Source organism: Taudactylus pleione, unplaced genomic scaffold (genome assembly GCF_031769625.1).
Source record: "Taudactylus pleione unplaced genomic scaffold, aTauple2 ptg000903l, whole genome shotgun sequence".
NCBI lineage: Eukaryota > Metazoa > Chordata > Amphibia > Anura > Myobatrachidae > Taudactylus > Taudactylus pleione.
In genome coordinates, this window is record NW_028285304.1 from 2,420,551 (window position 1) to 2,444,428 (window position 23,878).

The following is a 23,878-nucleotide window of genomic DNA, read 5'->3' on the forward strand; positions in this document are numbered from 1 at the left end:
CTGACATCACTAGTGATGTCAGTGGGAGAGATTTTGGCTCTGATAGAGCCAAAATCACTCCAGGGCTTGCGGTCACCGAGACCCTACCGCAAGGTCTCGTCGCAAGCCCGATGGTCGCGATGGTCTTGACCATCGCGACCATCATCATGGACGCTCGCATAAGCTGTGGGTGGTAACCCACAGCTATGCGAGCGTCCAAAAGGCCGCTCCAAATTTAAATAGGACGGCCCTGATTCAGAGCGAGTGCTCTGGTCAGAGCGTCCGGCTCTGAATCAGGGCCAGAGGGCAAAACAAATAGACAGTACAGGGTACCTGCCCCGTGGGTTCATAACAGTGGTGGGTTATAATAGGCGACTCCCAATGGCCCACACTGTGCAGAGCCCTATTAAACCAAATAGGGGCATTTGACTGCGAAGGCCAGTAACAAAGCTTGTGGCTTCCTATTGGCCTGCGAGATCACACACCCCAGACTGTGCAAGCATTCTATCACTAGGAGTAAATTTACTAAGATGTGAGTTCTATTGAGAAGTGATGTTGCCCATAGCAACCAATCAGATTCCAGGTATTATCTTCTAGAAGGTGCTAGATAAATGAGAAGTAGAATCTGATTGGTTGCTATGGGCAACATCACTTCTTAATAGAACTCCCATCTTAGTAAATTTACCCCTATGAAGATGCACTAGGGCCCAATTCCTCCTCTCAGAAGGAATGGCAATTGTTGGTATTGAGGACCTCATTCAGAGTCAGTCGTACGCCACTGATGTTTGCTAAACTGCGCATGCGTAAAATTCGCAATGCGCGTGCGCAAACTAGCTATTACGATTAGAAATTGCTCTCTCCTTCAACTTGGCCAGGTCGTTAGTTTGAGTGACAGGATGAGGCGTTTGTGGGTGGTAACAGGGGAAGGTGCTTGTGAACGGGGGAGTAGAGATCCGAACGCAGGCGTGTCTGACTATGCAAACGGCGTTTTATGGGAGTGCATAATTAACTAAGTAGTGTCATGGCACACGTGACATGGGAGGTTTTTACACTGACTTGATCATAGTGTTAAGAGAGGGTATGGTCAACCTTAAGCTCTACGACCAGCTCCGATGGTTCCCGATGGTCTCGATTAATCCTTATATGCCCGGAGATGACGTGTAATGGGAACGAGAAGGGGGCGTATTTTTAGACTTACGGCCGCATCCTCCCCTCGCTCGTCCAGCTAACGATCCCATCTTAACGACGCAACTTGCGAGCGCTTCATTTGCATATCCGGACCCTTTTACCTTACGACCGTGCGGCCGCAACAACCGACTCTGAATAAGGTCATGAGTCCTATAAATAGCTGGGGGGGGTGCACTGCTCCCTACTTCCTTTACTTTCTGCTGGCGGACATCTTTTGTATGATAGTTTCAGAAAGATGGGAGGGTAGGGAGGGAAGTGACCTACTGCTCGGCACTCAGGCCCTGATTCAGAGCCGGTCGCTCTGAATCAGGGTCGGTCTTTTTTTTTTAAGAACGGCCTCCTGGCTGCTCGCATAGCTGTGGGTGACCACCCACAACTATAGCGTCGGCCATGATGATGGTTGCGTTGGTCAAGAGCATCGCGACCATCGGGCTTGCGACGAGACCCTTGTGGCAGGGTCTCGTGGCCGCAAGCCCCAGAGAGCTTTCGGCTCAAACAGTGATGTCAGTGGGGCCGCCCCCAGACGGTAGGCGTTCTCATGGGAATGCCTCCGTCTGGGCAGCCACCCCCCCGGCCCGCCCACCAAAGGGGGCGTGCTGTCACTCAACATCGACAACACGCCCCCTTTGGTGCGAGACCCGGAGCGACGAATTTCCCGTCGCTATCCGGGTCGTGCGCATGCGCTCTGGGCCACCATCGACCCGGTTGCGAGCGCTCAGCGCTTGCGACCGGGTCTGAATCAGGCCCTCAGTGTGGTATATTCTGGGAACAAGGTGTTGCGGCACGGGACCCCCATTGACATATGGGCCAGCGTACACCTTGCAACCATTACATATGTGTCTTCCAAGGGGCTGCTCTAGAGAAACCTGTTTTACAGCTATCTCTATGATTTAGCCGCCATTTTGTTAGGGGACTGAATTATAATAAACTAAATACGCCTCACTCTCAACAAAATACCTGTCACAAGTTATACATACTGCCTACGATTGAGGTGCATGGGGGCGCCGGCCTTGTGTGGGGTACCAGGATTCATAATGGGATATCAGAATCTGAGATGGGGGTCCAGACTGTATAATGACACAATCCCCTTGTATACAGCTAAATAGCAGTATTGTCAATTCAAAAAGTCTTCTGTTGAATGTCAGGACCCTGTGAGGCTAAACTTTTTTTTTTTTTTGTTAGTGCATTTTTAGTTTCAAAAATGAAACCTGTATATATTTGAAGAACTGAAGGGAACTTTACCTATTCATGTGAAAGCGTTGCACTAGTGCAACACGGCAATTCATTATTAACCACCGCTAACGGATGAGAAGAGGACGCAACGCGTTTTACCTGCCCCAGAGAGTCTCCTTCCATTGGTTAACAAGCAGCCTGCTGGCTGGTCTAGTGCATTAGACTTAGAGTTCTCTTTGTAAACATGACAATTAATACTGAACGGTAAAAAATAGTGGAAAATTCCATTAAGTTAACGATTCCAGCTTCGCACAGATCAAGGCAATCAACCGTTTCTCGGGTGTTGGCTAAACTCGCCGGTTTGTCGCGTTGTCTCCTTGCTCTGCGTTTTCGGAAGGAGAAGCGCGTTCTTTGTTTTTTGTTTAATAATTGGGCGACATAAATAACCCTTTTCCATAAATTAATTCCTCTGTCTTTCTAAACACTTGACCTCATGTCTTGCGTTGAACTGAACGGACGCTGTAGAGCTGATCGAGGTGGACCCTAACCCGGGAAGGAAGGCCAGCTGAGACGTTGTATAGTATTATTATTCCAGGTCTCCCAGGAAGGAAAGAGTTAAAATGATCCAAACTGAAAATGAACAAGCCGCAGTATAAATGGCAAGTCTACATACGTCCGACTGCATCATTGTCTCTTGACGCCTAGTCCGCTCGGCACTCGCAGGACCATCTCTAATTGCAGCGCGCACAAACCCGACAGCCAGAAAAGGAATCGCCAGCTTTTCACACCATGAACAAAAGATGTTTTGTCCCGTGGGCAAAGCGAGTCTTCGTTAGTCTCTGCAGACTTTGCTGAAGATGTCAGCGTTGGGACACACGGAATTATTATATAGTGCGCCATGTTCTTATTCAAAGGTGCATGACAGGGCGACAATGCGCCCAGGAGCTAGGTCACCGCGGCCATACGCCAGCTTTCCAGCTCTTGAAAATGATTTTTCCAGTCTAGTAGTATCAGCGTTCCACGTAAGTACGTCGTATAGATACCAGGGCATGTCTGTGTTTTTTTCATTTTCTTTTATACAGGGATGAATACAATACAAAAATAGAAAGAAATGCCCTTTGGATCTTTACAATGTTACAATATTATGTTTTTGTTTTGCATGAAGCGTTTGAGATTTTAACATCTAGTTCCTCAATTCTGACCCCTGCAGGCAAGGAGTGAAACAGCATTTGCCTGAGCTGGGAGTACCACTATTCAGCACAGTTTGTATTACGGGACTTGCAGCGCTAGAGTCAATGATCTTTCTCCCCGTGATCCTCTTGAGAGTGTAGCAAATTTTATGGACAATGATATTTGGACCAACTTTTAAAAATAATTGGTGGGTAATGGCTCACCCGTCTGTGCCAAATCTCTGCCTTATCTTTTTGATTTAGATGACAACATCCCAAAGCAAAGATTCAGCCGTTGGTTCTCGGAGTGAAACTTTTTGCCTTACGATGTCTCTGAAGTTGACGCTTGCAACAGGACTAAGACAGAGAGACGTGGCCGACCTGGGACTGCTTCCCGCTATAAGCGAGACACGATGTTAGCTTTGTTTCTAAATCGGATCCAAAGTGCTTATGCCTCATTCTCTAGCACCAGGGGAGATGCGGAAATCCTCAGTCCCAACGTTTAATCTTCACCCCGAACCCACATCCGTGTTCCCTGCTTCAACGATCGGGAGGGACGGGGCAGCAAATTTCTTGAACAAATGAACCAAGGGTCTCCAAAACACTGTCAGTCTCCAGCCAACCAGTAATGGCCGATCTAATGCCCTCAAGGTCTTCATCATAGCGGTCGTCAGGCACCGGTGAACCCCTCCCCCACCCCCCCCCGGTCTCAGCTGTTATTCTCAGCAGTGAGGTATTTGAGGGCTGTGAATCCATAGCGACGGGACATGTCCTGTTGAAACTCCTCCTTCAGCGTTTTCAGGCAGATCCGGTATTGCTTGTTAGAGCGGAACTTGGTGATGTCAAAGCTCGGGGCGTGGGGCATGTGGATCATATAGGCGTTGGGCAGGACCGTGAATTCGTACTCCTGCCGGAAAAGAATAGAATGAGAGGTCAGAGACAGGACGTACAGTACAGAGGGCGAGAAAAAGATGATAATAAACATGGCTAAGCAATGCGCCATAAGCTCTAGTACCGCTTGCAGATCTCTGTGCCGTGAAGCGGAGATGGAGAATATAGATTACCGACGCTGACTGTGCCTAGCCTTAGTACTCGCAGATGAAGCAGTCTTTATTGCAACAGATCGCTTGCTTCAGTCAGTAACAAGCAGCAAGGTTCTCCCATTGCCTCATGCCAAGTATGGCTGTTATATGAGACAGGTATATTTTGTGTTAAAATTATATATAGGATGATTTATCCAGTACTTTAATTGGATATAAGACGTTACCGCTGTGACCATATAAATACACACGGGGCCAAATGTAAAGGGTAGAAAATGTGACAGTTTAGCAGTAATCGCTCACACTAATACATTGGTCGAGTTGTATCTTCAAAATGGGAAAACATCTGGATGAGAGATTAAATCGTGAGAGTTTTTTGAGTCTGAGGGGCCTATTCATCAACACTAAAATAAAGTTTTTAAGGACATTTTCCTTACTTAATGTTAATCTCCTGGTTAAGGGGGTCATTCAGACCCGTTCGCGAGCAAAGGACGCTCGCAAACGGGTCGATGTTCCCCCACTTCACATGCGCACGACGGAGGGAGCTCCGTCGTGCGCATGCGCGAGACCCGGACTGCGACAGCCAAGCTGTCGCTCCTGGTCTCGCACCAAAGGGGGCGTGCTGTCGATGTTGATTGACAGCACGCCCCCTTTGGTGGGCGTGCCGGGGGTGTGCCTGCCAGACGGAGGCGTTCCCATGGGAACGCCTACTGTCTGGAGCCGGCCCCACTGACATCACTAGTGATGTCAGTGGGAGTGATTTTGGCTCTGATAGAGCCAAAATCACTCCTGGGCTTGCAGCAGCGAGACCCTACCGCAGGGTCTCCGTTGCAAGCCTGATGGTCGCGATGGTCAAGACCATCGTGACCATCATCATGGACGCTCGCATATGCTGTGGGTGGTCACCCAGAGCTATGCGAGCGTCCAAGAGGACGCTCCATTTTCAGGGAGGAGGGCCCTGATTCAGAGCGAGCGCTCTGCTCAGAGCGTAAGTTACCCTGTGTTCATTTCTACACTCCCCATACATTAATATGGGGATGATGAAATTATGGTACTCATCAAATTCCGAAAATTATGAATTTTTGGAATTTGATTGAGTTACTATTCGCCACTGTGAGTTGGCGAATAGGTGAGACTTACCTGTGTCAGCGTTGACAGGTCCCCCGGCTTCTACCTGCGGCACTCTGGACTGTCCTCTGGCTCCGGAGGCTGGTCTGACAAGTGGTCTCCCAGCAGAACACAATAAACTTTATAAAAAAAAAAAAAAAAACGCTTTTTTTTTTTTCTAAACTGTACAGTGGTCTGCTGGGAGACGGGGGGGGGGGAAGGTTTTCGGAGGGGGGAGGGGGACACACAAAATTACCGCAGCTGTAAGCAGTGCTGCACATGCGCTGGTTTTACAGATGTAACAGCGCATGCGCAGCACGGATTCCAGCTGCGGTAAGGTAGGTATAGAGGGAAAAGTTTCAATTTCCCAAAAGGCTGTCATCGCAAAAATGACAGCTTTTCGGAATAGATAGTTATGGGGAGGAGGAATGATGAATTCCTCCGGTAATTAGGTAGAACTCCATGCCAGTTCTAAACCTAATTACCTCCAGAGAATTTTTAGGTATGATGAATAGGCCCCTGAAAAACATGGAAGTTTGCCTGTTCCCGGTCTCTATTACATTGGTCGAGTTTAAAAAGTATATATATATATATATATAATCTCACGAAAGCATCAATTATGTATTATATAAGAAAACATTGGGTCATTTCCGAGCACAAACTCTCCGACCTCGCGCCAAATCCACACCACAGACTTACGCAGCAGCAACATAATCGCCCTTGTTACCTGTGCGTCCAGCTCCATGATATGAGCAACTTTGTTCCACCCAAATCCAACGAATCTCCGGTCATATTCTGGGCAGTTTCGTCTGACCACCACGTATGGCTCGAAATCCGCTTCCCACTCCACGCGGTAAGGGGTTGTCGCGGTCCGCCATTTGGCAAAGTTGGTGGGAGAGTGTCCTTTCGTCCAGACGTGGTACCTGCGGAAATATGTTAGACTGTAAGCTCCACGAGCAGGACCTTTCTCCCTCCTGTTCTCAGCACCTACTTCTCTCACCTGCTACACACCCTCCTTGGGCTTTCTGCGCCCTGGACGCCAATCATCTGTTTTTGATTTTTTTTCAGGCGAACTAGACCGGTCATATCCGCCCGCGCTGACAGCTAAGAGTTTCAGCTGACGCTGTACTTTTCTATTGCGCATATTGCATCAGTGTCTGTGTGGAGATTTGTAGTGCTATATGTACTGTACTGTTTTACCCTGTATTGTCTTATTGTTTTGCTCTTTGTACAACGCTGCGGAACACTTGTGGCACCCAAAATGTACTACTAATAATAATAATAATAAAATATGATGTCGGGAAGGCACAATGCAGCTCCTATTAGGGATGTGCAGGCTCGGATTAGTTCAGATTTTCCCGCCAAATTCTGATTTTTTTTTCCCGCCAAAAATCGGGTCTCAGAAAGAGGCAAAACGTCATCTTTCATGAACAAATATCATCATTCCTGGACAAAAGTCCAGGAAAGATGATGTTTGTCCATGAAAGGACGTGTTGCCTCTTTCTGAGACCCGTTTATTGACGTGGAAAAATCCAAATTTGGCGGGAAAATCCGAACTAATCCGAGCCTGCACATCCCTAGTTCCTATATGTAAAGCTGACCATGCAATAAAATATGATTAATAGGATGGAATTTCCTTGTGACCACCTGAGATTCCCTCAGGTATCTGCAATAGAGCTGGGATGTTCAGGGGAACATTGGGCCTGATTCAGAGCCACTCGTAAGCGGCAGCTCGTTCGCTCCGAGCGATGTTTGCCCAACTGAGCATGCGTACGGATCGTTATACGCATGCGCGAACCAGTCAGCGCGGCCGAAATTCATGTGCTCGCAAAATAGCGAATGCCTGCTATTTTGAGTGACATGAGGAGGCGTATGTGGGTGGTAACAGGGGAAGGTGCTTGAAAACGGGGAGTGGAGATCCGACCGCAGGCGTGCTTAAAGGTCAAAACGGGCGTTTTATGGGTGTGCATAATTAAAACAGCAGCGTCATTGACCACGTCACTGGGTTTTTTTTAAGCCAGAACTGATCGCAAAATTGTGGTAGCAAAAACCAACCACAAGAATAGCGAGCAGTTCATACCCTGTTCGATGTACTCGATTAATCTAATAAATAACGGACATGACGTAGGATGCGAGCGGCCAGGGGGCGTAGTTTCCCAAAAAACGACCGCAAGTTTTGTTCGCTCATTCAGACCTAGAGGCGTGAACAGACCGCAAACAGCGAACGGTTCATTTGCATAGCCACCCCTATTTTCTGGACGAGCGAGCGCAAATAGCGACCGGCTCTGAATCAGGCCCATTGTCAGCAATCGCAGCTACTTTCAGCCACCTGCTGCAGACGCCAGAGAACAAAAGCTCGCACTCTAAATACGAAATGTCTCAAAATCTGTCCAAGTATAAGAACTTTACCATACAGATGTGTCCACATACATCTATCCTCCGTGCGCTACAAGTCGCGTTACACATAACCCGTGAGCGCCCAACGTCTTTTCCTGCAACTTTTCCCCTTAAAACGCGTCTAATTCGAAAAGTGATATGAATAGGATGCACAAACAGCTTATGCTGGTTAAAAAAATGACATGCGACATCCCTATGTGGCCACCGTGTTTCATCCATGGCTGAGGCAATCTCAGCAAAGTGGTTGGAGTTATAGGTTGCTGGGTAATATCGCATGTCTGCCAGACTCAAAGATGGCGGCCGAGACATCAGGTGGGGATTGGGTAATGGGGGAGGTGTGGCTACTGGAGTGAGAGGCTATGCCCCATCCTGATGTACATGCCAATGCATGCCGTGGGGGGTGGTCGTGGCATCATGGGGGGTCGGGCATTCAACCACTGCACTCCTGGGCCCCTACAGATGCTCGGGCAACTTGTACCCCCCACTATCAGTGCCCTTGGTGGGTTCCTGCCCCTTTAATGTTTCTGAGTGCAGGAAAACAAAAACTAAACCGTACTAGGTGCTTATTTATTTTTTATTTTTTCTCCCTTCTCGTACATTTAGAGGCTTTGCCAGCTGCTGGAAGGAATCAGCTAAGCTTTAATTTGTAACAGATTTTGATAAGAGTCCTGCTGTGTCGCATTCGTAGATCCTGGCTGTACATCAAGGTCTGGAGGAGGTAAATTGCAATGGTGCCACCTCCTCTCCCGCTATGCTGTGAGCAGGCCTCCGCTAATTACAGCGCGAGGCACGGCCAGATGCGACCCGCGCGGCAGAGGCCTCCACCGGACACATGGCGACCCCATAACATCAGGAGGGATCAAGATCTGCGGCATGAAACGTATCATTTTGTGCCTTCTGGGTTACTTCGCCGGGAGGGGAGGAAATTTTTGGAAGCACAATCTGAGAATAATTTGGAGCCAGGAATAAGTGACAGCATCTGTTAAGCGTATGTTATAAGCCCCAGTTATTTTCCTCAGGCTGAAATATTCGAGTCTTGTCACTCCCGAGATGTTGTTTATGTTTTAGTGGTCTGTGTGAAGTGAAGTTCTCAATATGACACATCATCTCCATCTGGAATTATCGAGTGTTGTTGTGCGGCTTCTGGAGATTTCCAACAACGAGACGCCATTAACTTTTTTTTTTTCCCCTTAAATTGCAGCCTAAAAATCTATTTTATATGGTATAGTTATTAGCACAATGCACCGTCTCATGGACTGTAGTTCGCCCTTGCACTAATGACATTTTGTTTTAATTACGCGCTTCGCAAATGTGTTTTTTTTTTTATTATCTTCCGGCTGATGATCGGATGATTTGCAGATTACGTTTCGCTGCCTTTGGGTGGAAATAAATCACTTCATGGTGTTGGCGACTCTGACACATCTCTCACATGTTCGATGGACATTGGGCATGATTCAGACCCGCTCCCAAGTGCATAGCGCTCGCAAGTGGGTCGATGGTGGCCCAGAAAAGCAAAGCACTCGCTCCGTGGCTCACTACAAAAGGGGCGGCTGTCGATGTCGTTCGACAGCTCGCCCCATTTTGTAGGCGTGGCCGGGGGTGGCTTCACAAACGGAGGCGTTCCCATGCGAACGCCTGCGGTTTGTGGGCGGCCCCACTGACATCACCAGTGATGTCAGTGGGAGAGCTTCCGGCTCTATTAGAGCCAGAAGCTCTCTGGTGTCTTGCGGCCACGAGACCCTACCACAAGGGTCTTGTCGGAAGCCCAATGGTCTTGACCATCGCGACCATCATCCTGGCCGCTCGCAATAGCTGTTGGTGGGCACCCACCAGAGCATCCGTCTCTGAATCAGGCCCATTGTGTTATCATTCTTCTGTACAGACGTCCGTGGCAGCCAGATTCTGCCCGGCTACGCGATTATCTGACCGCTTTCATGCGTATGGTTGCGCCCCCCCCCCGCTGTTTCTGCGCCAACAGCTGTCATCATTATTATCAGCATTTACCCCCATCCCATCTCCATCCGCGTGCCTCAAAAGAAAAGTTGTGGTACACGCCCACGATACTCCCACAGGACGGATCTGTTGCGCGCTTCCGCGTGGTTACCTCCCAGGCGACGCCCATTTATCCACCATCATGATGCGAATGCGTGAGCAGCCGGCAATTGTTTTACTCGCCGCATGAACAGTCTGCGGATGATCACGGGATGTGTCTGCGGTTAGATTAGTGTCCGAACCAGAATCAGGCCCCCAATAAGCATTTAAAGTGGACTTATCATACTGTACATATCACTTCTGCTCACCGCACTGCAGGAAAGATGTCAGCTCAGTGTAAAGCTGGCCACACACTAGACCAACTTACATCCAACCAGCCAACTTGTTGATTGGTTGGAATGAAAATCTGGTAACGTATGGAAGTAAATGATGATCAGCAATTTGCTCCTAAATGCCAGAAAACAGATGAAAATGGTCATTCAGTCAAGTTTGTTAAATGTTTTGATCTAAACTATTTGTTCAAACAACAGTTTTGGTCCATTTTCCAGCGTTTGGGAGCAAATTGCTGATTGTATACCTTACCAGATTTTCATTCCAACCAATCAACTAGTTGGCTGGTTGGACAGATAATCTTTAGATGTGTGGCCAGCTTAACAGCCCCAGACTGGTCCAGATACTGTGAAGCTGGCCACACATCTAAAGATTATCTGTCCAACCAGCCAACTTGTTGATTGGTTGGAATGAAAATCTGGTAACGTATGGGAGTAACTGATGATCAGCAATTTGCTCCCAAAATCCAGAGATTGGACAAAAACTGTTTGAACAAATTGTTTCGATCAAGCATTTAACAAACTTGTCTGACGCCATTTTCATCTGTTTTCTGGCATTTAGGAGCAAATTGCTGATCATCAGTTACTCCCATACGTTACCAGATTTCATTCCAACCAATCAACTAGTTGGCTGGTTGGACAGATAATCTTTAGATGTGTGGCCAGCTTCACAGTATCTGGACCAGTCTGGGACTGTTAAATTTGCTCCTAAATGCCAGAAAACAGATGAAAATGGCGAGTCTTGGTGCCCTAACCTGGACTTTATACGTGTTTAGCCATTTTATGCTGCTAAACCCGGTCTAATTACTTGTGAAGAGCGCCATAATTAATGGGCGCCTAAAACAATTGAATTACAACATTGGGCGCCCATTAATTACAGTGACATGAAAAACAATGAATCAGCCGCATTGAGTAGTGACTGTCAATAACCTGCAGGTGTCAGTATTTATAAAGTTTCCAATGATAAGAGTGAAAGTGCAAACTAAAATCTCAACATAGACATCAGCTGCAACAGCGCCCCATACAGGCTAAAGAAGGCATGGCCCTTCGCCAAGTAAACCACTTCAGGATATTTGCAAGACACCAATTTTTCAGCAGACTGGACTCTAAAATAAATGTTTATGAAAACTTGGATTTCCCCTCAGCGGTCTGCTAGGACGGTTACTGTTAGAGGCTTATACCCACCTGAAGGTGAATAGAGTGCCCATATCCAGCATAGACAGAAGCTCCGCTTTAGATTTGGGGAAGGAGAGACGATAACGCAGGGTCTCAAAGGCCGGGATGATCAGAGCCTTCTTAGTGCTACTCATGTCCAGCTGTACAACAGTCTTCCTGCACCGGGGAACAGAAGAGAAGGATTAGTATGTGACGTAGGGACAGGTCTTCTCCCCAGTACAATCAGCTCCAATGCAGACAGTCTGGAAATGTTTATTCTATGCAATCGGCTCTATCAGACAACAACTTACTGACAAAAGATATGAAGGATTCATTTGTGTGCTTACCTCAGCTGCACTATTATTAGTGCCACTATAGAAGGGGGAAACACATTGTGGGGTCCTCTCGCCATAGTGCCCTATTCCGCAAGGGGAATCGGGTCCAAAAAAACCCCATCAAGGACACAGTTCCTAGGATAAACTAACCCTGTACTGATAGCAACAGGGCTCATTCTAACACCCTTCTGCAGCGGGTGTTGAGATAATTCTGGTTAATATTAGATAATAAAATTGCTTTTACGGGTGCAGGACAGGTCCCAGCGGGCCCTGTCATGTGGTTTCCTGCTGTCTTGACTAACACATTACTAATCTCCTGATATACTCTGTGTTGCTGGACACTGCTCCTTCCACTATACACTGAAGTGCCAAAAGTCATGGGATAGATACCTAATATCATGTAGGACCCCCTTTAGCCCGGCGAAGTGCAGCAACTCAACGTGGCACCGATTCCACAAGTGGACGTTAGACCTCTGGAGAGATGTGGACCCATGCCATCTGTATAGGTTCTTACAACTCCCTGATATTTGTAGGTGTAGGCAGCGCTGTAGCTAGGGTAGTGCGGCCAGTGCCATCGCACAGGGCACCGCAGGGCAGGGGGCGCTGTTTGGGCCTGTCAAATTTGTGTTTATTATCATTCTTGCTTGTAGCTTCCTCTTATTTCATCCCCAGCATCTCCTGGCCTCTCCTATCTCTTCCCTGGCCCTTGACCATGAAGCCATGACCCTCTTTTGGGTGCATTATGTCCCTTTGAAAAATGAGGGGGGTGCCAATGCTCTTTCTGGCACAGGGCACAAAAAAGTCTAGCTACGGCTCTGGGTGCAGGATCTTGGGTGCGAATGGACCTCTCCACCACGTACCATAAATGGTCGATTGAGTTCATGTAGGCCTCCTGCTGCCTCCATTTCCCTCCTCACATCATGTCACTGCCCCTGTCACATGCAGCCCTGTCCTCACTGACACATCACTCATCTCCTGATATACTCTGTGCTGCTGGGGACCCTGCTCCTCCCACTATATAACTCTCAGTCTGTGGCTTTCTGCTGCCTCCATTCCCCTCCTCACATCATGTCACTGCCCCTGTCACATGCAGCCCTGTCCTCACTAACACATCACTCATCTCCTGATATACTCTGTGCTGCTGGGGACCCTGCTCCTCCCACTATATAACTCTCAGTCTGTGGCTTCCTGCTGCCTCCATTCCCCTCCTCACATCATGTCACTGCCCCTGTCACATGCAGCCCTTTGCTCACTAACACATCACTCATCTCCTGATATACTCTGTGCTGCTGGGGACCCTGCTCCTCCCACTATATAACTCTCAGTCTGTGGCTTTCTGCTGCCTCCATTCCCCTCCTCACATCATGTCACTGCCCCTGTCACATGCAGCCCTGTCCTCACTCACACATCACCTGATATACTCTGTGCTGCTGGGGGACCCTGTTTCTCCCACTGTATAACTCTCAGTCTGTGGCTTCCTGCTGCCTCCATTCCCCTCCTCACATCATGTCACTGCCCCTGTCACATGCAGCCCTGTCCTCAGTACAGATACAGAGAAAATGTACTAGTGAATACTTTCTTCACAACTGTGCACTCCACGATACGTCATCCTTCGATTAAAAAAAAAAAAAACTACAGGGACAAATCTGTGAGACCTGCAGCATCAGTGACAGCTGCCAGCTGTGAAGATTGTTCAGAGAAAAATGGCTGCGCCAAAAAACATATTCACCAAGGACTTGCATTACTCACATAGACCACAAGAGGGAGCTGCAATGCAATACAGTGTCAATTTACAATGTATGTGCTGTGACACACATGTTTATTTTATTTTCCCCTAAAGGGGCCGAACATCAAAGGCATCCCGTGGTTATTAATGCCGGCCTGAGATGATGTTCCTATAATGTGTCTTATCTGCTGAAACGTACATTTCCCTGAGTGTTTACAAACACATGATTACAAGGAGAAGACATCAATTTACTGAGAAATTCAATAATATCCTATTAGAAGCCTCATGCTTCCTTCTCCCAGACTCAAATCATCAATTTACCAGTATGATGACATTACTGCGGGAGATGCGATACGGCGGCTTGTACTTGCCCGGACACAGCCGTTTCATGGCAGTTCCCGGAATCTCCTTACGGCTCACAAGATGGATGAGATGGACTATTTTTGTGGTGATACTTGGGGCTGGGAGGTGGCGAGTTCTGGGTCCAGCACTGATAAGCCATATCTATACCTGAGACTGCGACGCATTGCACTGTGGGAGCTATTGTACATTTTTTTATCTTTTTGAATGGGAAACTTTTTTTTCTGTCACTCTACCGACAAAAGTTTTATATTGGGTGTTGCCGGGACAGATATTATTTTCTTTTGCTTGTGGATTGGAATCAATGTCTTTTTATTTAATAGTGTTTTGGTAGGGCAAAAAGCTTCCATAGTTACTTTCATGTAATAAGTTCCACCTCAGATAAGTACTCCATTATATAATCAGCTGCATATACATACGGTACAGTGGGCCTGATTCAGAGCCGGACGCTCTGACAGAGCGCTCGCTCTGAATCAGGGCCGGCCCTCTAGTTTTTCAGAACGGCCTCCTGGCCGCTCGCATGATGATGGTCGCGATGGTCAAGACCATTGCGACCATCGGGCTTGCGACGAGACCCTTGCCGCAAGCCCAAGAGTGCTTTCGGCTCTAACAGAGCCGAAAGCACACCCACGGAAATCACCTGTGATGTCAGTGGGGCCGGCCCCAGATGGTAGGCGTTCCCATGGGAACGCCTCCATCTGGGCAGCCATGCCCCCGGCCCGCCCACCAAAGGGGGCGTGCTGTCACTCAACATCGACAACACGCCCCCTTTGGTACGAGACCTGGAGCGACGGATTGCCCGTCGCTATCCGGGGCGTGCGCATGCGCACGACGGAGCCGGCTCCATCGTGCGATGCGCACTGGGCCACCATCGACCCGCTTGCGAGCGCAAAGCGATCGCGCGCGGGTCTGAATCAGGCCCTGTGATAGCAACTACGTATGAGCTTCATTTAATGTCTGACACGGTTGTAGGGGGGAAAATAGACCCCTATGTCTATCCTATCCTAATATAACTAGACCTCTTTGAAGGCATCTCAGTGATGCCCAGAGCCAGGGCTATAACGAAGGGTGTGCAACTCTTGCTGCTGCCCAGGGCGCCAGGCTAGGCGGGCGATGAGATCGCTGCACGGAACCCATTTTCATGCTTCCCCAGCTTCTATCTGCCATTTTACATGCTTTGTTTGAAAAATGACAGTTAGGATCTGATTGGTTGGTACTTTACCTGTCTCCATTTGATCTCTGTACAAGCTGTGATAAATTTCCCCCCCACAATGAGATAAAAGGTTGTGTTGGAAGTTGGCGAACTCGGCGGGTTGTTCTTGCATTACCTGAGGCTCTCATAGAGCCCATACATCGGTAAGAAGTCTATGTCTGACAGGAACATGTATGGGGTGCTGACGTGCTTCATGGCCACATTCCTCAGCAGGTTGACGGGATAGAACTGCCCCTCCTTGTAGACAATATGGTAGCCCACGTTCCGCCGGTTGAGTAGCACCTCGGAGCCCTGTGCATAGCGCAAAAACTGCTGGGCCTCCGCATCCGAGAGGTAGAGAGCCAGGCTGATGGGACCCTCCCAGTGTTTACAGATGGCTTCAAGCATCTGGAGCCTGAAAGATGGGAAAATAAGGAATAAATAAGAAAAAAAGAACAAAGAAATGGACGATTTTAATCCTAGACACCGTTCTAACGGAATATGGAGTAAATAATTGCACAGTAGTACCATCAAAGACATTGAAGCAACCTGTCAGAGCCCTGAGACTGGAATTCAATAAATATTCATTTAAGATCAGCGTTTTCCAAACTCGGTTCTCAAAGCCCCCTTACAGTCCAGGTTTTAAGGATATACGTTCTTGAGCATAGATGGAAAAACCAAATTGACTGAGGTACTAATTAAGCCACCTGTGCTGTAGCATGGCTTATCCTCACAACCAGGATTGTCAAGGGGCTTTGAAGATTGAGTTTCGGAAACACAGCATCACAATGCCCACAAATGTTTGGCGCGTAGAGTATTGGGAAATGGGAGATTGCACCTTGGTAGCAATCACAAATACTGCAGAAGGAAGAACAGCACCTCATACAGGGACTCTGGAATTATTTGTCTTTGCAAATGAACTGTCCTTCCATCTAACCAGCAGAACCACAGGGGTCCCAGGCCGAGGACCCTTGTGGTTCCGGAGTTGCAAGCTCCCATCAACGCCTGTAACCAATTCCTGTCGTTAAGCACTTATGATTCCAATACAGGTAATTAGAAAGTGGCCATTTGCATTTAGCTTCACTGAAACTGCCCTTACCATCTCCTGGGTGTGACACTTGGAGAAGCACTGGTTGCAGGTGTGGACCTCCTGTACAGCAGGGGTCTTCAGCCCGCGCAGCCATTCCCCGTGGCCTGCCGAGGGTTACTGTAGTGCAGACCACAGTGAGTGCAGCCAGCACTACAGACAGAAACAAACACACCGCCCCCGGCGCCGGCAGCAGTGTTTGATTTGACAGCCAGCCAATGAGAGTCAGACAGATTCTCATTGGCTGCTGCGCCCACTGAAGGAGCCGGGCTGGAGCTCACTCATAAGCTCCATCTTCCGGCTCCCGCAGTGGGTAATGGGAGAGACATCATGACGTCTCTCCCATAATGCAGAGCGGGCCAGCCTGGGAGGATGGAGGAGCGGATGGCGACGGGAGCGGGGATTCAGGTAAGTGTTTCTTTTTTTCTTCTTTACGTGTGTGTTTGCACTGCTGGGGGGGGGAACTACTGCTGGGGGCACTGCACCTGGGGGGGGGGGTTGGACACTACTTGGACCACTTCTGGGGCACTACTGGGGAGTTCCACTACTGGGGGCACTGCATCAGGGGACCACTACTCGGGTCACTGTATTGGGGGGAACTATTACTGAGGGCACTAAATAAAGGGCACTACTGGGGGCACTGCATAGGGAGAACCACTACTGAGGGCACTGCATAGGGGGGACCACTACTGAGGGCACTGCATAGGTGGGGACCACTACTGGAGGGCACTATATAAGGGGCACTGCATAGGGAGACCACTACTGAGGGCACTGAACAGGAAGGACCACTACAAGGGGGCACTGTATAAGGGGCACTGCATAGGGGGACCACTACTGGGGGCACTGAATAGGGAGGACCACTACAGGGGGAACTGTATAAGGGGTACTGCATAGGGGGCATCACTACCGGGAGCCTGCATAAGGAGGAACACTACTGGGGGCCTGCATAAGGGGGACCACTACTGGGAGAACTGTATAAGGGGCACTACTGGGGGCCTGCATAAGGGGGACCACTACTGGGGGCACTGCATAGGGGGGACTACTACTGGGGGCATTATATAAGGGGCACTACTGGGGACACTGCATAAGGGGGACCACTACTGGGGGCATTATATAAGGGGCACTACTGAGTGCACTGCATAGGGGGGACTACTACTGGGGACACTGCATAAGGGGGGACCACTACTGGAGGCACTGTATAAGGGGCACAGCAGAGGGGGGCAGTTATGGGACATAATTAAAATTGTAAGCGGGGGCAGTTATGAGTCATAATTGTGTGAGGAGGGGGCAAAGTTTAAAAACCGCAGTATAGCTTAGTGGCCATCGGGCTTCGTTGAATTTGTTAATGTGGCCCACACTGCCTTAAAGGTTGAAGACCCCTGCTGTACAGCGTAAGGTCACGTATGATCCTGCACACACCGGCCAGCTGGGATGATGGAGGTTCATGAGCAAATCTACATGCTCACAGGGTCCTCTTTAAAAAGTGACAGAGGCTAAATAGTTTCCCACGTCCCACCGCACAGCCATCGGCCATCGTGTACCTGTCCATGGACAGCTGTGCCACCAGCGTAACATCTGTGTCATCCGCCGCCGGCTCGTATTCGTAGTGCAGGAAGTAGAGGTGAGTCCGATGAACCGTGAACCTCTCTCGTCTGAACTCGTAACATAGATCGTCCTCGTCCAGCTCAGACAGCTGCTTCTGGAGCTGGTAAAAAAGACGGTCGCGTTAGTTTTTATATTTACGTCTATGCTTTCTCTTTGAAGTATGCAATTAAAGGAACAGTGATGTCATCCAATGACGATGTGTTAGTTCCCCTTTTCCTACACTAAGGGTCTGATTCTAGGTCACACGCAGCAGCGACTATTGGCGGTCGCCCGCCTGCGACTTTATGCAAATGTTGCTACAAACCCCCTCCCTTGTGTACATCAATGCGGCTGAATGTGCAAGGAGAGAGAATCCCACTTTTAGCGTCCATGTACGCTGTAATACCGATCAGTTCGTCCTTGATCACCAACATCGGTCGCACCATCTAAACTTGCCCCAGCCCTACGGCAAGTTCAGTTTCTCCGTCTGACCGTGGGCTCCTATGCTTGCGGCTGTGCGTCTGCGAACGCATTGACACGCCTGCCACACTCCCATAACACCCAATGAACGGCCCGTTTCTGCGCACACTGCTGCCACCTGCCAGAAACCGACAGGAGCGCCCATCGCGTGAACATCACCATTGCGTGCGTCTCTGAATGAGGCCCTTTGTATGTAGCGTGCACTATAACAGTCACATCATGTAACTGGAATTACATCTATCGGAGACTTAAATAATTGATTTGCACCTTCACGGCACGCAGATGCTTCAGATTAATCTCTTACATTTTACTGCCCTCCCCTCTAAAACTTTCTTCCTGAGACCTCGGCCTCATTACAGCCACATTTCTGCTCTCTAACAGTGTACAAGATGCCGCAATGCGGCTGCTGATTTACGGCGGTATAAAGCATTTACTCGGAACAAATCCATTTTTAGGGGGTATATTTACTAAAGTGAGAGTTTTTAGAAGTGGAGATGTTGCCCAACCAATCAGATTCTACTTAACATTTATCTAGCACCTTCTAGAAGATAATAGGTAGAATCTGATTGGTTGCTATGGGCAACAGCACCACTTCTAAGAACTCTCACTTTAGTAAATTTAACCCCTTAGGGCCATATTCAATTAGGCAGTGAAAAGACGTCATTTGAGCTGTTTAGACTTTTCCCCCCACATGTGCGAAAAGTCTTTGGCAAAAACTGGGGATAACTTTTCATCTATGAATAGGTAGAAAAATAAAGTGCAGAATTGGGGTTTTGGGGTGCAGACTTTAAAAAAAAGTACCCTGCAGCCTTTAGAATGTTCCCTAAAAGTAATCTCTCCATTTTTTTTTTTAAAGTACCATAGGACACCCCCCAAAAAAGTGGTTTCATTTTGGGAGCGGAAAAAAAAAATTTGGGGGACAAACTTAAAAACTAGCGAAACAGACTCAGGGGGGGTCCCCAAGTATGCGGCAGGTGTTTTTTAGAATGCGGGTGGTTGCGGCAGGTTGATTTTTGAAGAATTTTAAAAGTTCACTTTAGGGAATATGCTTGCACCCATTTTCATGTACCCCAAATTTGATGGGACTAGTTATTTTCCCCCAAAAAAGTTGCTAAATGCTATTCTTCACCACATTTCCAAAGTCGCATAAAAGCACCTGCCGACACCGTTTAAAAGCGCAAATACCTTTAGCAACCCAAATCGGGGGTACCCATAGTGAATCCCCATGTCAGACCATCTTTTTGGGGGGTGACAGGCTGATTTCCCCAAAAGCGACAGGACTTTTCGATACTTACCTTTCCGCCGGGTCCCGTTTTCACCGATTCCTAATTGAATACTGGGATACGCGGGCACGCGTCCGATACTTTATCCCCAGGAAAACTTTCGATGGCATTCTAATTGAATACGGGCCTTAGGGCCTGATTCAGAGCCGCTTGTGAGCGGCCGATCGTTCGCTCTGAGCGATGTTCGCACAACTGCGCATGCGCAAACCAGTCAATGCGGTCGGTAATCGTGCGCTCGCAAAACAGCGAGGGGCTGCTAATTTGATTGACAGAATGTACCGTCTGTGGGTGGTAACAGGGGAAGGTGCTTCAAAACGGGGGAGTGGAGATCCAAACGCAGGCGTGCCTAACGGTCAAAACGGCGTTTAATGGGAGTGCATAATTAGTAAAGGAGCATCATCGACCACGTCACTTGGTTGTCTTTTAGCCTGAACTGCTCGCAGTGATAGCGGGAAGTAAAACCTACCACAACCACTGCGAGCAGTTCAGATGCCTTTCGATGTTCCCGATTAATTTAATAAATAACGGAGATGACGTGCGATGCGAACGGCAAAGGGGCGTCTTTACAAAATAGCGAGCGCATTTTTCGGACGCTCGCTCAGACGTAGAGGCGTCAACACACCGCAAAGAGTGAGCGCTTAATTTAAATATCCGGCCCCTTTTTAAGAACGAGCGTCCGCAAATAACGTCCGGGTCTGAATCAGGCCCCTTAGTATCCTTAAAGAATGAAGTCATATAGAAGATGCTGAAGAGGCAGAAATACACACAGGGTTCCTACAAACATCTCAGGATCCTGCCGGAGCCCTGAATATTAGTTATGCTAAGCAGCGGCTGCTCCCTGACGTCACTGATCGAGGAGGAATCTTCTGCCTGTTTTGCAGTGAAGGGTCCTGATGAGATGTATCAGCTGTGCATTGTACGCCGTGCCCCTGTACCCAGTGACAGGAAACAGAGTTTAAAATAAGACTGTCATGAATATGTATTCTTGCGATGCTTTGGCGTTGCCAGGGGGCACAGGGCACAGCAAGCAGATGGCATTGTGCAGACTTGGCTCAATCTTTGTGTAATAACATTTAAAGCATTAAAGCTGGTCAGAATGTGCGCGCGTTCAGCCAAGGGGTCTGCCCGGCGGCATCTCTGGGGCCGTTGAGTGACGGGAAACTTGCAGCACCTCCAGGGCAGAGAGACAGAGAGGATATGGAAATTGCTACAAGTGTTGGTTAATTAAATGACTATAGAGATTGAATCTCATTAATGAAAACAATATCCCGCTCTGCTGTTTTTCAAGCTACAAGACCGAGTTGCGGTCTCTTTGCCGTATAAATCTATATAAATATGTTCTAAGGGGCATGTGTATCAAAGCTTGATGTGAGATAAAATTTGGAAATATATATCACCAACCAATCAGCTCCTAACTATCATTTTTTAAACACAGCCTACAATATGTAAGTTAGAAGCTGATTGGTTGGTGATATATATAGCTCACAAATTTATCTCACATCAAGCTTTGATACATATGCCCCTAAATCTGTTCTACCCAGTAAAACACGCAGCCATTTATATTCACTGTAATGGTCGCCCTCCATATTAATCCGCAGGAATTGCGGGAAATCGAGAGATTCTGCAGGTTCCTAAGCCCGGAAGTGTTGAGATCTCTAGGTTTTGGGTTAGACAGGGGGGGGCCGTGATTCTGCATAACCCCCACCCCACTTAACTTTTTTATCAAAACCGCACAGAAATTGATGGGTTTTTTTTTTAAATGTAATTAAGTTTAAAAAGTATTTTTAAATGTTTCATTTAAAATAAATACACCTAGAGGATGTTCTGCAGCCCCCCCCCCAATCCCCGTGCCATAGACCCCTATATTAATTTAATTTGCCACCCCTATCAAAAATAGCCCCCCCCCTTCCCCAAGTGCCAAAAGTTCCTCAGGAATATCATCTGCCACCCCCCCTAGGGGTAATAGATCCCCGTGACAGAGCCCCCACTCTCACCCCTAGGGACAATGGGTCCCCAGTTTAGTTCCCCCTCCCCTCCCCTCATGTATTACAGCCAAATAAATATTTTAATGGGCAGCATAATCCCCCCTCCCTCGTTATTCCCCCTTCCCTGGGGCCTAGCCCTGCCCCATCCCCTCACCTTATGGCACAGCGTTGTGGGGTGGGGTGCAGGGAAGACTAATCATCAGCTCCCCCCCCTGCTGCAGCTGATCTCTGCACTTGTAGGGAACAGAGCTCCTGTGCAGAAGCCGGGGGTCAGGACGGGCCGGCGTGGCCGCGTGTCATGTGACGTTGCCAGGTGAAGCACTTCTAGCTGCGGTTGCATCACGTGTGACCACACCAGTTACGTGGTTAAGCTTGTTGTAGCATTTCTATTCATTTGGGCGTTTCTCTTAGATGCAGGGTCTCTGGCCCCCATTATCCTCACTATACTCACATTTTCACTGTTAATGTCTGTTTCGCTGGGGCAACCAAAGAGCTCCCTCCGGAGGAGGTTTCCGTCATACTCCAGAAACGTCAGGTAGAGATTCCGGAAGAACTCCACGTGCTTGTTCTTGACACGTAGCTTCTTAGGAGAATTCCAGTGAATGACCTGCAGAGAGAAACACATTGGACGTATGAAATTATTTTTCAATTTGACGTCAAAATCTTCACACATAATAACTACTAGTATAAGACCCTGCTCCTTCCACTATATAACTCTCAGTCTGTGGCTTCCTGCTGCCTCCATTCCCCTCCTCACAATCATGTCACTGCCCCTGTCACATGCAGCCCTGTCCTCACTGACACATCACTCATCTCCTGATATACTCTGTGCTACTGGGGACCCTGCTCCTTACACTATATAACTCTCAGTCTGTGGATTCCTGCTGTCTCCATTCCCCTCCTCACAACATGTCACTGCCCCTGTCACATGCAGCCCTGTCCTCACTAACACATCACTCATCTCCTGATATACTCTGTGCTGCTGGGGGACCCTGCTCCTCCCACTATATAACTCTCAGTCTGTGGCTTCCTGCTGCCTCCATTCCCCTCCTCACATCATGTCACTGCCCCTGTCACATGCAGCCCTGTCCTCACTGACACATCACCGTTCTCCTGATATACTCTGTGCTGCTGGGCATCCTGTTGCTCCCACTATATAACTCTCAGTCTGAGGCTTCCTGCTGCCTCCATTCCCCTCCTCACATCAAGTCACTGCCCATCACATGAAGCCCTGTCCTCACTGACACATCACTCATCTCCTGATATACTCTGTGCTGCTGGGGGACCCTGCTCCTCCCACTATATAACTCTCAGTCTGTGGCTTCCTGCTGCCTCCATTCCCCTCCTCACATCATATCACTGCCCCTGTCACATGCAGCCCTATCCTCACTGACACATCACCCTTCTCCTGATATACTCTGTGCTGCTGGGGGACCCTGCTCCTCCCACTATATAACTCTCAGTCTGTGGCTTCCTGCTGCCTCCATTCCCCTCCTCACATCATGTCACTGCCCCGTCACATGCAGCCCTGTCCTCACTGACACATCACCGTTCTCCTGATATACTCTGTGCTGCTGGGCATCCTGTTCCTCCCACTATATAACTCTCAGTCTGAGGCTTCCTGCTGCCTCCATTCCCCTCCTCACATCAAGTCACTGCCCGTCACATGAAGCCCTATCCTCACTGACACATCACTCATCTCCTGATATACTCTGTGCTGCTGGGAGACCCTGCTCTTTCTACAATCTAACTTTTGGTCGGTGGCTTCTGGCTTCCCTCAAACATTATGACACTACCCCTGTTGCATGCAAGAAGGCAGGAAGAGGACCGGCAAAATGGATCACTGCATTCTAGTTACTTGTCTGAGTGCAATTAAAGACCACACAAAACATATCAGAGACTGTGATAGCTTGTTAGGGGGAATGGGGAGGGAGAGTAGAGAATTTTCTCTAAGAGAGTAGACTGAGTGTGGCTGGCAGCCTTGCTTTGCAGAAACGCTATGTGTTGAATACATACACGAGGACAGGGCTTATGATATCATGGCATCTCAAAAGCGTACAATCTCTGAACATTGGCCCTCATTCAGAGCCGTACGCTCTGAGCAGAGCGCACGCTCTGAATGAGGGCCGCCCTCCATAATTATGGAGCGTCCTCCTGGACGCTCGTATAGCTGTGGGTCACCCCCCACAGCCTATACGAGCGTGCAGTTTGATGGCCGCGATGGTCTTGACCATCGCGACCATCGCCACTGCGAGCCGGAGCCTGCGGTTGAGTTTTTGAACCGCAAGGCCCGGAGTGATTTTGGCTCTATCAGAGC

At 48.6% G+C, this 23,878-nt stretch overlaps 1 protein-coding gene across 4 annotated transcripts in view; it reads right to left on the reverse strand.

Moving 5' to 3' along the window:
* Nucleotides 1-634: 634 nt before the first annotated feature.
* LARGE1 (LARGE xylosyl- and glucuronyltransferase 1) overlaps nucleotides 635-23,878 on the reverse strand; it is a 469,066-nt gene continuing 445,822 nt past the window's right edge. For all 4 annotated transcript variants that reach the window (XM_088459224.1, XM_088459227.1, XM_088459226.1 and 1 more), the window contains exons 10-15: nucleotides 22,013-22,168; nucleotides 17,771-17,934; nucleotides 15,279-15,557; nucleotides 11,560-11,706; nucleotides 6,384-6,579; nucleotides 635-4,416 (exon numbers count right to left, since the gene is read on the reverse strand). In XM_088459224.1, the coding sequence (XP_088315350.1) occupies nucleotides 4,219-4,416; nucleotides 6,384-6,579; nucleotides 11,560-11,706; nucleotides 15,279-15,557; nucleotides 17,771-17,934; nucleotides 22,013-22,168 (1,140 nt within the window). In that variant the 3' untranslated portion in view covers nucleotides 635-4,218. The remainder of the gene's footprint in view (nucleotides 4,417-6,383; nucleotides 6,580-11,559; nucleotides 11,707-15,278; nucleotides 15,558-17,770; nucleotides 17,935-22,012; nucleotides 22,169-23,878) is intronic.